Raw genomic sequence first — 11,665 nt, forward strand, 5'->3', positions numbered from 1 at the left:
TCTAAATAAATATATTAAAAAATTAAAAAATTAAGTGTGTGTGCGTACATTGTGTGTGTGTGTGTGTTTGTCTGTATGTATGGTATGTGTGTGTGTGCGAGTATGTATGGAGTTTGTATATATGGTGAGTACACCTAAATAAATACATATCAAATATTAAAATATGTATGTGCGTGTTTGTATAAGGTGTGTGTGTGTGTGTGTATGTATGCACGGTATGTGTGTGTGTGTGTGTATGTATGGTGTTTGTATATATGGTGTGTACACCTAAATAAATACATATAAAAACATATTAATGTTTGTGTGTGTGAGTGTATGGGGTGTGTGTGTGTTCATATTTTTCATGGATGCATACACGCTTACATGTATCAATATAATCATAAGTACATACTCATAAGTACATATTGACATGCAGACAACTAATTTAAACTTTACATATTTTATTACTATGCACAACTTATATGCGTGATCGCGTGAAATGTGTTTTTGACGCCATGAAATACAAAGTAGATTCACGGAGTGAGGTAAAGTTATTTAATGATAATGCACTCAGGGAGAGTGAAAAAGTACTAGGGAGAGTAAAAAAATACTCGGGCTAATTGCTGATGGATATGTATCTGATCCGCCCAGAGTAACCGTAAACAGTAGTAATCCGACAGACGGCGATCGACTTCGACTCTGGATGCGCTTTCTCGGTACTAATAGCGTTGAATCCGTAGTCTATCAAACTGTTTCGCGCAAGTAGTGCGCTAGCAACTGATTTTATGGCATACATGTGCCATCGGCGTAATTACAAACAATATATCGAATAAAACGGATCATCTGATCTTGGACACTTCGACACACATGTAGTTGATAAATGCGCGATGCTGTTTACGGAACTTACCGGTGAGAGATTTCGCGTTCGTGCATATGAAGGGCCATATGATCCACACTGTATCGGTGAACTATACTCACGTCCGGATGATTATGTTCCTACCGATGAATCATTCGGTGTTGCTCACCTACAACATCTGTTTAACTGGACCTTTTTATGAATCTAGAAAAAAAGTTGAGTAATACAATTCGCCCTAACATTTAAAATCATCAGCTTACAGCTAGAGAACAAGGATTGCCTTGTCTGTGTCGTGACATGCGCACAGCTCAGGAATGGCTGCTTTATGAGCAGCTGAGTCGCGAAACAGAATCGTACGATGTGTCCTGGGCGGAGAGGAATCGAATGTTGGCTCAAGAGTGGAATAAAAGAGTTGACGGATCCAATATATTCTTGAAATTATCCATGCAGTTTGACAAAGCGCGAGCGCAATTCTACAAAAACAACGACCATTTCCATACAACTGAGTATTGGTGCATTCTTGTCTGGTAGGTCCAATACTTCAAAACACTGAGAGGTTTTCCTACCTCCATAATTAATGTCACAAACTTCAGTTGATTCTGTGCGTTGTATTCTTGCATCTGTTTGTGCTAGTTGTATATAACCCGGTTACGCTCTGACAGAGAGATATAGTTCTGTTACTACACTCTTGTCCATGCATGAGCGTTGTGCGCCCGAGTCTACTAATTCATTGTATGTATTGCCATTGATTTTTATGTCAATGTGTAAACGTTGGTCTCGTGGTGTGGGAAGTAAGGATAAAAATTGATAATTCAAATCATTTGCATTTATTAACAACGTTTCTTTATCTGTATATACATTGAGCCTGTCAGCCAGGTCAATCATGTTTGCTCCCCCCCACCAGTTGTTTCAGTGCTCATCACCTTCTGTGATGTCTTCTACCTTGCCAGAGGTAATGGACAGTCTTGCTATTTGCACATCCTTCTTGGCCCGCTCCTCAGCCTGCTTGGCTTGATTCACCTTTTTCTTGGACATTTACTGAACCGATGTGGGGCTGGCATCACCAGACAGTAGGGACATGCACGCTCTTCACGTGCCCCCTTCTTCTCTTGTACCTGACCCACTGGCTTGTTTTGGGCGGGTGCACCGTTGTCCGGTTTATGCCGTTTGTGAGTAGTGGTAGTGTTATTCTCATCTTGGATGGTTGTCTGTGCGTTTTGACGCTTGTTCTGCACTCGCAACTGTTACCTCGCATTTTGGATGCCGCTCTTATGTTTGCCTCACTCATAGTATGAAACGTAGCGTGTTCTATATCTGACAAGTGCCCTTCACTCCCATCAGGTTGCTTGTCTGCTCTGAATAGAGCATCCACCTGACCTTGTTGTCCGTAGTACAGAAGTGCTTGGTACCTTTGTACTATGAGGAGTTGAAAGTGTATGGGTTCTTTGTCTGAGTTGCGGTAACGCTCCTCTAGTATCACCATTGTCTTATGCGCACGCTCTGTGCGCACTTCGACGTTCAGCTTCTTGTTCTGCATGACATTGAGAAACTTCTCCAACAGATAGTCTACTGGGTGGGGACTGAGTCTGTCAATAATGATCATATTTAATTATTCTACTGTATTACTCAGGTTCCGTGAAGTGAATCTCTTAAGATATTGAGTACTGATTTGGTCTTCTCCGTTGCATCAGTGGAATCTAGTAGGTTTCTCACTAGTGCTGGGTACTGACATAGCGGCATGGACTTTGCTAGGAATAGATTTCTATATTGCGTAGTGGACTCTATGATGTCTTCACATTTTTTCATTCTAAAGTAACTATCTTTAGGTAGCTTAAGAATTTCTGAAGTCTTTAGTAGTTTTGCAATAGGTGGTTCATTTATCTGGTCGCCTACGCGTGAACGCATGAGCTTTAACTCACTAATGGATTGAGTTATTTGAATGAGATAATCTTCCTCATCGCCACCACAATCGTTGATAGCTAGATCATATCGTCGTCTGAGCTCCGCATCCACGAGTGGCATACGTCGCTCTGGCTGTTGGTCATGAATGCCTACCCTCATCTTGTGTAAAGTCAGTATAGGCACTGGTACTGTTTGTTCCAACTTGGACACAAACCTACAGACCAGGATGTAGTTGCCTTGTCAGATACTCTTATCTATTTCTATGGGTACCCCAGTCGGTGTAGGCTGGCCAGAACCATTGCCTGGGCTTGGCCCCCCTAATTGGCTGACTCTCGCGTCATCCGCGCCTTCACATCCTACCTCGCCACCATACACGCCTGCTCTGGTTGCCGTTAGCATCTTGAGATGTCTGCGTTGGTGTTTGGGTATTGCGGGTTACTAATAAAGGTTCTTGCTATATTCTGTGGGAATGCGCACGCTTCGCCCCCCTTGCCTTTAGTAATATTTCGTATAAAATAATTAAAATTTGAATTTATTTACTTACTATTGTCGTGTTGTTGCTGCGCTGCACTTCCGTGGGAAGTGTTTACCGTTCTGTATGGTACGATAGCTTGTTTTGTTCCCTGTTTTTAGGAGGGGGGGGGGACAGTATTTGTTAGTCAAGTTTATTTCGTCACGTGTGGACGTACTTGTGCCTATTCCGTCATATGATAAAATGCGAGCTTATTGAGATGTTCGGTCCTAGAGACGTCACTGTGAAAAATTTGGTCCTGTTGACGTCATCTCTTGATATTCGGTCCTGTACCGAACTGTGTCTAAGCGAATCTCACTTCTTGATGTGTGGTCCTGTATTGAACTGTGATTTGTACCTTACTGTTTATATTTACCTTGATATTCTGTCCTGTACCGTACTATGTTGTGATGCACAACCGGGCTTGATCCGGCTTTTGATGTTCGGTTCTCAGGCCTTGTTGGGATTGTGTTCCTGTGATCAGTGAATGTGTTCTATTCACGTCGAGTGTTTACGTCTTAAATAACGCCTAGTTGACTGTCTGATGTACGCATTTATTCCATCATTGTGTGGTAACTATACCTAATTGCATCTTTCGAGGTTAGATCTAAAGTGCTTTAAAATGTGTATTGTGTATCTTGATTGTTTTCCCTTACAATCGGATGTGTCGTGGGTATTTTGAACTCTGTGCTTTGTTCCACTGTTTTCGTAATTCACCACAGGTAATCTTGTGAGTATAGTTCCTACTCTCGTGTGTAACTGTTGAGTTGGCTGTGTGGCCTTGTGTATGCTCCTCCTTTTTTAACTAACTGTTCATGGATTATTGACTCGAACTGTTTGTTCTCGCCTGGGCTTTCTATTTCGCCTGATATGTTTGTGTGTATTAGCCATATGATGTCCCCATTCATCGATTTGACGTAAGATGCGTCATGAATGTTCTTGGGCTATCAGTTTGTGACTATATTGTACTTGTGACTATATTGTACTTGTTAGCTCCTATTTCTAAGTTCACTGTGTATCTTGATACAGTCCTAATTGATGTCACTTGACCTCCTTTCATTTCTCGATCGCGTTAGATTGTGAGCGTATTAATCACTGGGATTTGAGTCCTCAGGTTTGATTGATGCTTCTGTCTTGGATCGAATGGATTCAGAAGTCCAACTCCTGGTGGCTTATGTTCGTGTGTGTATTTGTTGTGCAAGTGTGACCTATTAATTTTCCTCGTGTGATTACTGTACTGCCTTTTCAATGAACTTAGATCCTCGTAATTCGATTGACACTCCTTTTTTTTGAATCGCCTTGATCCAGAAGCCCATATCTCGTAGTTCTCTGCCTATTCATTTAGTTGTGTGCCTATTTTTATCTTAGAACATCCTTAAGTAATTAATAATACTGAACTACATGAAAATTAACCCAATTCCCAGAATTTGATCGATGTCTCACCCTTAAATCGAATTAATTTCGAAGTCCATCTCCTGGTAACATATGGCTGTGTGTCTATTTATTGTTTGTGTGGTTCATACACTCTCGTTAGGCAATCATTATTAATAATTCATTTACGATGTTACGCATGTCTAAGGTGTGTTCTCTGGTTTAGCATTCGCAGCTCTATTGTATTGTATGTTCTTCCTTGGTCTGATCTCTCCCCTGTGAAAGGGTTAAGACATCTGACCTCTCTTATGCAAGTCTGTTACACTGTTTGTACAATGTTGTTGTCGAGTCGCACTATTCAACTTGCTTAGTTGATCGTTGTGGATTTACTTCTACCTTCGTGAGTGAAAATGGCAGGTGAATGGAGATGGCAGCTAATAGATCTGACCCATTTCCTGCTCCTCTGTCGTGAGCCTAGTGCATTCACCGTGATAGGCTGATTACCCGGTGTCAGCTCAGTCGGCCTCTTGTGTAGTTGTCTTTCTTGCTAGTTGTGTGTACATATTCTCATAACTTGCTATGTATGGTATCATTGCCTATATTGTTATTTTACTCGTGTATCTCGTGTTTGTTGTGCAGGGCCCTTAAGTTCATGCCTAAAAATCCCCTACATTGATTAGTTAATCAATGTGACACTTCTATTTGTTTCACTCCCTGAGATACTTCTTTGCTCACAATAAAGCTTATCACACCTTGTCACGTGTCCAGCTTACTTCTGGAACACGTTCTATTTACCTTGTTTGTTGTGCCAAGGTTCCTACTTGAGGAATCCTCCTATTATTCCTCCTGTCTGCTGCAGCTTCAGGGTTTTGTCTTTTCATCCGGTTCCCCTTGCTTTCTTTTAATAAAGTGGTTTCTTTGTGACAGGTAGATTTTTCGTTTCACCTCTTACACCGACTGTAGTATCGCGCTTTAAGATTCTTGTTGACTTATCTAAGTTAGTATATTGTAAATAATGTAGAGTGTGGAGAGTGGCTGAAAGGTACGAGACAAAAGAATACAAAATACCTATAAAGCTAGGAAAAGTCACCAGTCTGAGAGAACCGACCTGAGTCTTTATTTGTGATTTCACTAGACTCAGGATTTACTTGAGTGTTTCTCTCACACGCGGAGTCCCGGTATAGCTTTCCGGTTCTACCGCTAATATTTCTGAAGACTAATACCAGAAATATTCCAATTCTAATTCCAAAACTCAATATTTGATGATCCTGGGATTTGGGATTTGGATTGGCTTTTTGATAAACTGGTCCCTCGATGCTACAACAGTACATAGACGCTAACGAGCCGATTTTGGATGCGGCTCGGTGCGTGACGTATCCCTCCCCATACCTCGCGATAAACTTTTGGGCCTACGACGACAAATACGGTACTTTGCAACTGACAAATACAAACCACACGTCACACAACAGGTGCACAAATGAGAACACGAGTTGGTGATCAAGCGTCGCACTTCGGCGTCGATCGCCAACTTGCCTCTACTGGCGGTGCCATAATTCACACCGTCAACAAACCACACGTCACACAACAGGTGCACAAATGAGAACACGAGTTGGTGATCAAGCGTCGCACTTCGGCGTCGATCGCCAACCTGCCTCTACTGGCGGTGCCATAATTCACACCGTCGGGGGAACTAATTAAGGTCCGGGTGTGTTTGGATTTACGACAGATCAATGCTCTTATTCCAGGAGACCAGTTTACACTACCGAAGGTCAATGAGTTTATTAGTACCTTGAGGGGTAAGCAATATTATACTACGGTAGAAATATCCGCCGTATACCATCTCCTACCTGTACACGAGGACTCACATCATATGCTCTCGTTTACTTGGGATGGTCACCAATACTCGGTTTACTTCGCCTCCGTTTGGATTGTCGACACTTACGTCTCAATTCCAAAGCACAATTAGTAATCTGATGACGTGTTACCGCAGGTGGGAGTACACGGGGTAGACAGTGACATTAGCGATGTGAGCGTGGATAGAGGCCCAAAGAAGAGGAGAAACGAAAGGAAAAGGAGTGGGAGCTGCGAGCGGCGAAGAAAGCGGCTGCGGCTCAGGAGGATGCCCGCCAGAAGAAGCAGTTGCCGAGGTTGTGCCGGTTGCTATTGGTCTACGAGGGGCGGAGATTGCGAAGGCGGCGTCGCAACCCCTCTCGGACTTCATAGCAAGCAGAGGTAGATTAATTTTGTACCCGGACACCAACTTCCGGGAACAAAACCATGCCATCCTTGCGATGGCAGAGGGCACGGTTGAAGGCTATTTGCTGACTTAGTGTGCGACGATGCCCAATTTCTTAGAGAAGGTGTTGGAAGAGGTTGAAGCCCAGTCGAAAAGGGTGGCGGGGCTGGTGGAAGAAATATTCCGACCCACAACCTCCGCATATACTGTGGCCCGTATCGTGGATAAGCAAGGGCTCACAGAGTTTCTCATATGGTCGAGAAACACGTACGTGCAATGCAATGGTTTTGTACTGACGTACACGGGCTCAGCCAGGGTGAACCCAAGGGGTGGCCGGCCGGTATCCAAGCAGGAGCTGCCTGGTGGGCCCCCGAAAGATAGGGATGTCTTTGACACAGGCCTCCCTGTGGGGCATACATATCCTCGTGGTTTCCGAAATTGGTCAAGAGGCAAGCGTACGGATTATGTTCTGACCATCAAAGAAGGGCGGGCATGGGTCCCGCACGTTGGGCAGCAGCGCCCGCCATCACCCCGCGGCACGAGGACGTGGTCGGATCGACAACCGCGTCGGGTGAGGTAGTTTTCGTCGCGGGGACGTGACGATGACCGCGGGAGTAGCCGAGGCAGGGATAGCGACAGGCGACCATGGTGATATGTGTGTGAGCGTAGTGGGCACGAGCCGGAGGACTGCCCGAAGCTGGCTAATAATTCGGCTGGTGCTGCAGGAGCTGCAGCCTGGCGTAGCTGAAGGGGGGCGGTGGTCCCGTTATTGCTGGCGATGGAGCGGGGATGGGCGTATGCTGACTCAGGTTGTTCTTATAACCTGATAACAAAGGAGGCGCTGGCCCGCATTGGTGTGGCGCCGGGTGAGCAATATGAGGCGACAGTGAGGAAGTGAGTCAACACTTTAGTCAACAACAACAGTTAAATAAAAACTGAAAACTCAGACAGAGCGAGAATGCGAGATACCTTGTGTGTGGAATGTTGATTGGTTGGTAGTGTCATTTGGATTTTGTAATTGGACATGTGTCGCTTTCTTGGATTTCAGGCATTTATTTGAAAAGATAGAATTAAAAAATTGAAAGGAGCACATAAAGGCATAAAAACCCCAAAAAGCTGGTGGACAGCCTGTCAACACTCACAAGTGTCAGTCAGGTCACTCATCAGGGACTCAGGCCCAGGGGCTGATCAGGAGTTGATCGTGATACCCCAGTCGTTAATTGAATGGCAGTGGTTGAAGGAAACGAAAGTTCCCGCCAGCTGTCAAGGCAATACTGGGTACGGGACCGCGGAAGAAGCAGAGAGGGCGTAGCCCTGTTAAGAAGCGGCCGGCGAGAAAGTCGGCAGGTGCTGCTATTGCTATGGGGCAGTTGATGGAGCTGGGGCGACAGGAGGCACCAGCTGTCAGCTCGGTGGCTGATGAAGGCTTGTGTCAGGATGAGGGGCATCCTGGAGCAGTAGTTAAGATGCGTACCCCTAGCCCAGACAAGGGTGGTGTGAGTGACAGGGAGGCGATAGCCTCTCGAAGTCCAGTGTTTAGATTGCGCACCCATGGTCGCTTGTGGCCGGTGTCATATTTTCCTTCGAAGTTCGCGCCGGTACAGCTCAAATACAGGAATGGTTGGCGCAGGTGTACATATACGCAAGCTGTGACCGATTTACAAGTGTTCTCACCATCCGGCCACATTGTTCTCGGATCATGAAGCTCTTCTCTCTATGTGGCATCGTGACGAGTTTGCCACTGACCCGCGTGGGCGACACCAGGGCAGGTGGCAGGAAGTCTGCCGGAACATCGATGTCCTTCTTCTACATGTGCGGGTGGTTGACAATGGCCCAGTGGATATGCTGAGCAGGCTTACCCCGAAGGTTGACCCGATCATGGGGCAGGTTGGGGGCCAGGGTGCTAACCCGCGGCGCAAGGTTAACTGGCGGTATCCGGTCGCTAGGGAGGCCCAACCCCGTACTAATGAATACAAGGCTGCGGCGTTTGCATTCAACACAGCCGAGAAGGCGTGGGGAGCGCATACGCATGATGCGTTCGCTCTACCGGGGAACCAAGTCCCCAAGTATTTTTCGCAATCCCTTGAAGGGGGGGCTTCGGCAGAATCGTGGGTTGGCCGCAATATGTGGGTCAACCCACCGTGGGAGTTAATCCCGAGGGTGCTGGCCAAGGTGGTGGCTGAGCATCTTGAGATTACGCTGGTATGTCCCTACATGCCGAAAGCGAAGCGGTGGGATCCGATGACTCGTATGCGCGCGAGCCAATCGCAATACCGCTGCAGCATGGTGTTTTCCTGCGGCATGGGCATGAAGCTAAGGGTGCCCACCATGGGGTCCGACGCTGCTTTGTCGGATCTCGTACAACAAGCGCTACCCGGTGTCGGTGCGTTTATGGGATAAGGTGCATGCTTTCACGCGGGTGCCAGTGGGCGACTGTCCCACTGCGCCTGCGTTGGTGAGCCGCCCTGAGAGAGCCCTTTTGGTCCCGACCCCTGCGGAGTCGGACCAGTTGGCGGCGGCTGCTGAGGTTGAAGAACGCGAGGCGCGCCAGCAGCGCGCAGCCCGCGCGAAGCGCCGTGTAGCTCAAAAGTTGGCCGGCAAGGCGTTATTGGCGAGGCAGGGGCAGTCGCCCTATGCTTTGCGTGGTTTGACGTTGTCTCGGCCGGAGGTCCGGAACGTGGTGGGTGCTGCCCACAATGTGTATATGCATACCGGCGCAGAGAAGTTCCTTGGTAAGCTCGAGGAGCTATACGGATGAACAGACCTAGGCACGCTTGCCTAGGCTGTGCGCAGATTCTGTCATACATGTCAGATGTATGAGCCGCATGGGCCGAGGCAGTATGGGCTCATGCAGCAGCCTGAGAGATTGCGTAGTCTCTTAAAGCATGTTTTTATGGACTTTGCGGATTTGCCCCGCACGTCTGACAGCTATGCGCACTTGTTGCTACTCGTAGACGAGCTGACTGGTATGATCCTGCTTAAGCCATTCAAGTCGAAGAGCAGCCGGAAGGTGAAGTCATTCCTGCAGGAGGTGGTCCACCCCTGGGGTCAGCCGAAGGTGTATGCGGGTGACCAGGATCGTGTCCTGGATTGTGAGAGTATGCGGCAGTTTGCCCACAGTCATGGGGTAAAGGTGGATCCGGTCACCTCCGACCACCACCAAGGCAATGGTGCTGCGGAGGCCGCGGTCAAGGTGGCTAAGGATTGAATCCTTAAGCCCTTGACGGACAATATGCAAGGAGACTGGGTACACATGGCATACAAGTTCCGCAATGCATATAACGCTGCGGCGACGTTTACCCGGGGCCATGCGCCGTATATCATGGCTACTGACCGTTTGTATGAAGGTGGCCGGGAGTACACCCTTGATCAGCGTGCGCGGCAGCTCCTGCAACAGGAGGACACGGCTGCAGCGGTGTTGATAGATGATGATGCCCAGGTTCGTGTTACAGCGGCTCGGGCAGCGCAATTGCTCGTGGCAACGCGGCTAGAGTGGATGCCCCCGACTTTGAACCGAGGGACAGGGTCAAATTCAAGGCCAAGGCGAACCAGAGCCAGTCTGCTCAGCTATGGAACGGGCCAGCTAAGGTGGTTTTCAAAGACAGCCCGGTTATGTATACGCTCCAGTTTGGACCCAAGCGTTTGATGGGTCACCGTACGCAGTTCGTCAGTATTATGACCCGGTCTATCCGGAGCTGGCCCAGCGAACGGTTATGACGTTTAGTGGGGCGTATGAGAACTAGTTGTTCCTGCGTCTCCGTTTAGGCAGGCTACCATAGATAAGAGGCGTTCAGCGCTTCACCATATGTGTATACCGTCTCTCTGGGAAGTACTGGAAGACACAGGTGTCATCAGCGTCCAACATGTTAGAGCGTGTATTTGGGGAGCTGGACAGGGATGTTCAGTATGAGCTCACGGATGATGCGAAGGAGCTCCTTCACGTGGTGTGGGATGGTGTGCCGGAGACCTAGGCTGGCGCTGATAGCCCAGGTATTAGCGTTTGCTAACTCTGGGAACTTTAGGGCGCGAGTGCAAGATACAGGCCTGGTCGACCAGGCACGGTATTGGAGAGGCCTGGGGCGCAACAGGTCTGGTCGACCAAGCACGGTATTGGAGAGGCCTGGGGCGCAACAGGCCCGGTCGACCAGGCACGGTATTGAAGAGGCCTGAGGCGCAAGGCCCGGGTCCACGCTGGTATTGCTGTTAGGCGGTGGTTGCTGCGGTTGAGACAGGTGCGGTTGCCGGTGGGCATGCCTCCAGCGTGGGAGCTGGCGTAGGGCGCTTGGCAGCCTGTGCGTATATTGGTGCGTGGCGGGGAGAGCTAGGGCGCGTAAAGGGCAGTCCGGGCGCTGCAGTTCGGAAGCCTGACTGTTGGACCGGTGCTTGGACCAGGTCCACCAGCCAGGAGGGCGTTTAATCCGGCCTGGGGCCGTACCTATCATAGAAATTAGAATCTAGGGTTTAGGGTTGACAGGACTGGCCGCGTGGTCTCATTACTTTGAGACCTCGGGAAGTGTCAAACCATAAAACATGGTGAACAATTTTCCGTAGCGCCAGCAGACCTTCTGTCTTATCATTCTTTGAATAAAGAAAGTAATCCAGTGCAGTCTACGGCTTAGGTTCATAATTATAAAATCACAATATATACATATACATATACATATACATATATATATAAATATGTATATATGTATATGTATAGATACAGATATAGATCTATATACAAATACATATACATATACATATACATATACATATTTGTATACGTATACATATACATATACATAATATATATATATGTATATATATA

At 47.5% G+C, this 11,665-nt stretch overlaps 4 protein-coding genes across 4 annotated transcripts; 3 read left to right on the top strand and 1 right to left on the bottom strand.

Annotated features, from left to right (window-relative positions):
- Nucleotides 1-1,895: 1,895 nt before the first annotated feature.
- Nucleotides 1,896-2,438, bottom strand: SARC_09747 (hypothetical protein; the record flags this gene model as incomplete). The annotated part of the gene is made up of 1 exon (XM_014296226.1): nucleotides 1,896-2,438. One exon carries the CDS (start codon nucleotides 2,436-2,438, stop codon nucleotides 1,896-1,898), a length of 543 nt encoding a protein of 180 aa, XP_014151701.1.
- Nucleotides 2,439-6,958: 4,520 nt separating this feature from the next.
- Nucleotides 6,959-7,435, top strand: SARC_09748 (hypothetical protein; the record flags this gene model as incomplete). The annotated part of the gene is made up of 1 exon (XM_014296227.1): nucleotides 6,959-7,435. One exon carries the CDS (start codon nucleotides 6,959-6,961, stop codon nucleotides 7,433-7,435), a length of 477 nt encoding a protein of 158 aa, XP_014151702.1.
- A 1,116-nt stretch (nucleotides 7,436-8,551) lies between these two features.
- SARC_09749 (hypothetical protein) lies at nucleotides 8,552-9,613 on the top strand (the record flags this gene model as incomplete). Its single annotated transcript, XM_014296228.1, has 2 exons — nucleotides 8,552-9,238; nucleotides 9,282-9,613. The coding sequence occupies exons 1-2, from the start codon at nucleotides 8,572-8,574 to the stop codon at nucleotides 9,611-9,613; spliced, it is 999 nt and encodes a 332-aa protein (XP_014151703.1). The 5' UTR covers nucleotides 8,552-8,571.
- Nucleotides 9,614-10,718: 1,105 nt separating this feature from the next.
- Nucleotides 10,719-11,025, top strand: SARC_09750 (hypothetical protein; the record flags this gene model as incomplete). The annotated part of the gene is made up of 2 exons (XM_014296229.1): nucleotides 10,719-10,809; nucleotides 10,841-11,025. 2 exons carry the CDS (start codon nucleotides 10,719-10,721, stop codon nucleotides 11,023-11,025), a joined length of 276 nt encoding a protein of 91 aa, XP_014151704.1.
- Nucleotides 11,026-11,665: the final 640 nt, after the last annotated feature.

Source organism: Sphaeroforma arctica (assembly GCF_001186125.1).
Source record: "Sphaeroforma arctica JP610 unplaced genomic scaffold supercont1.1031, whole genome shotgun sequence".
NCBI lineage: Eukaryota > Ichthyosporea > Ichthyophonida > Sphaeroforma > Sphaeroforma arctica.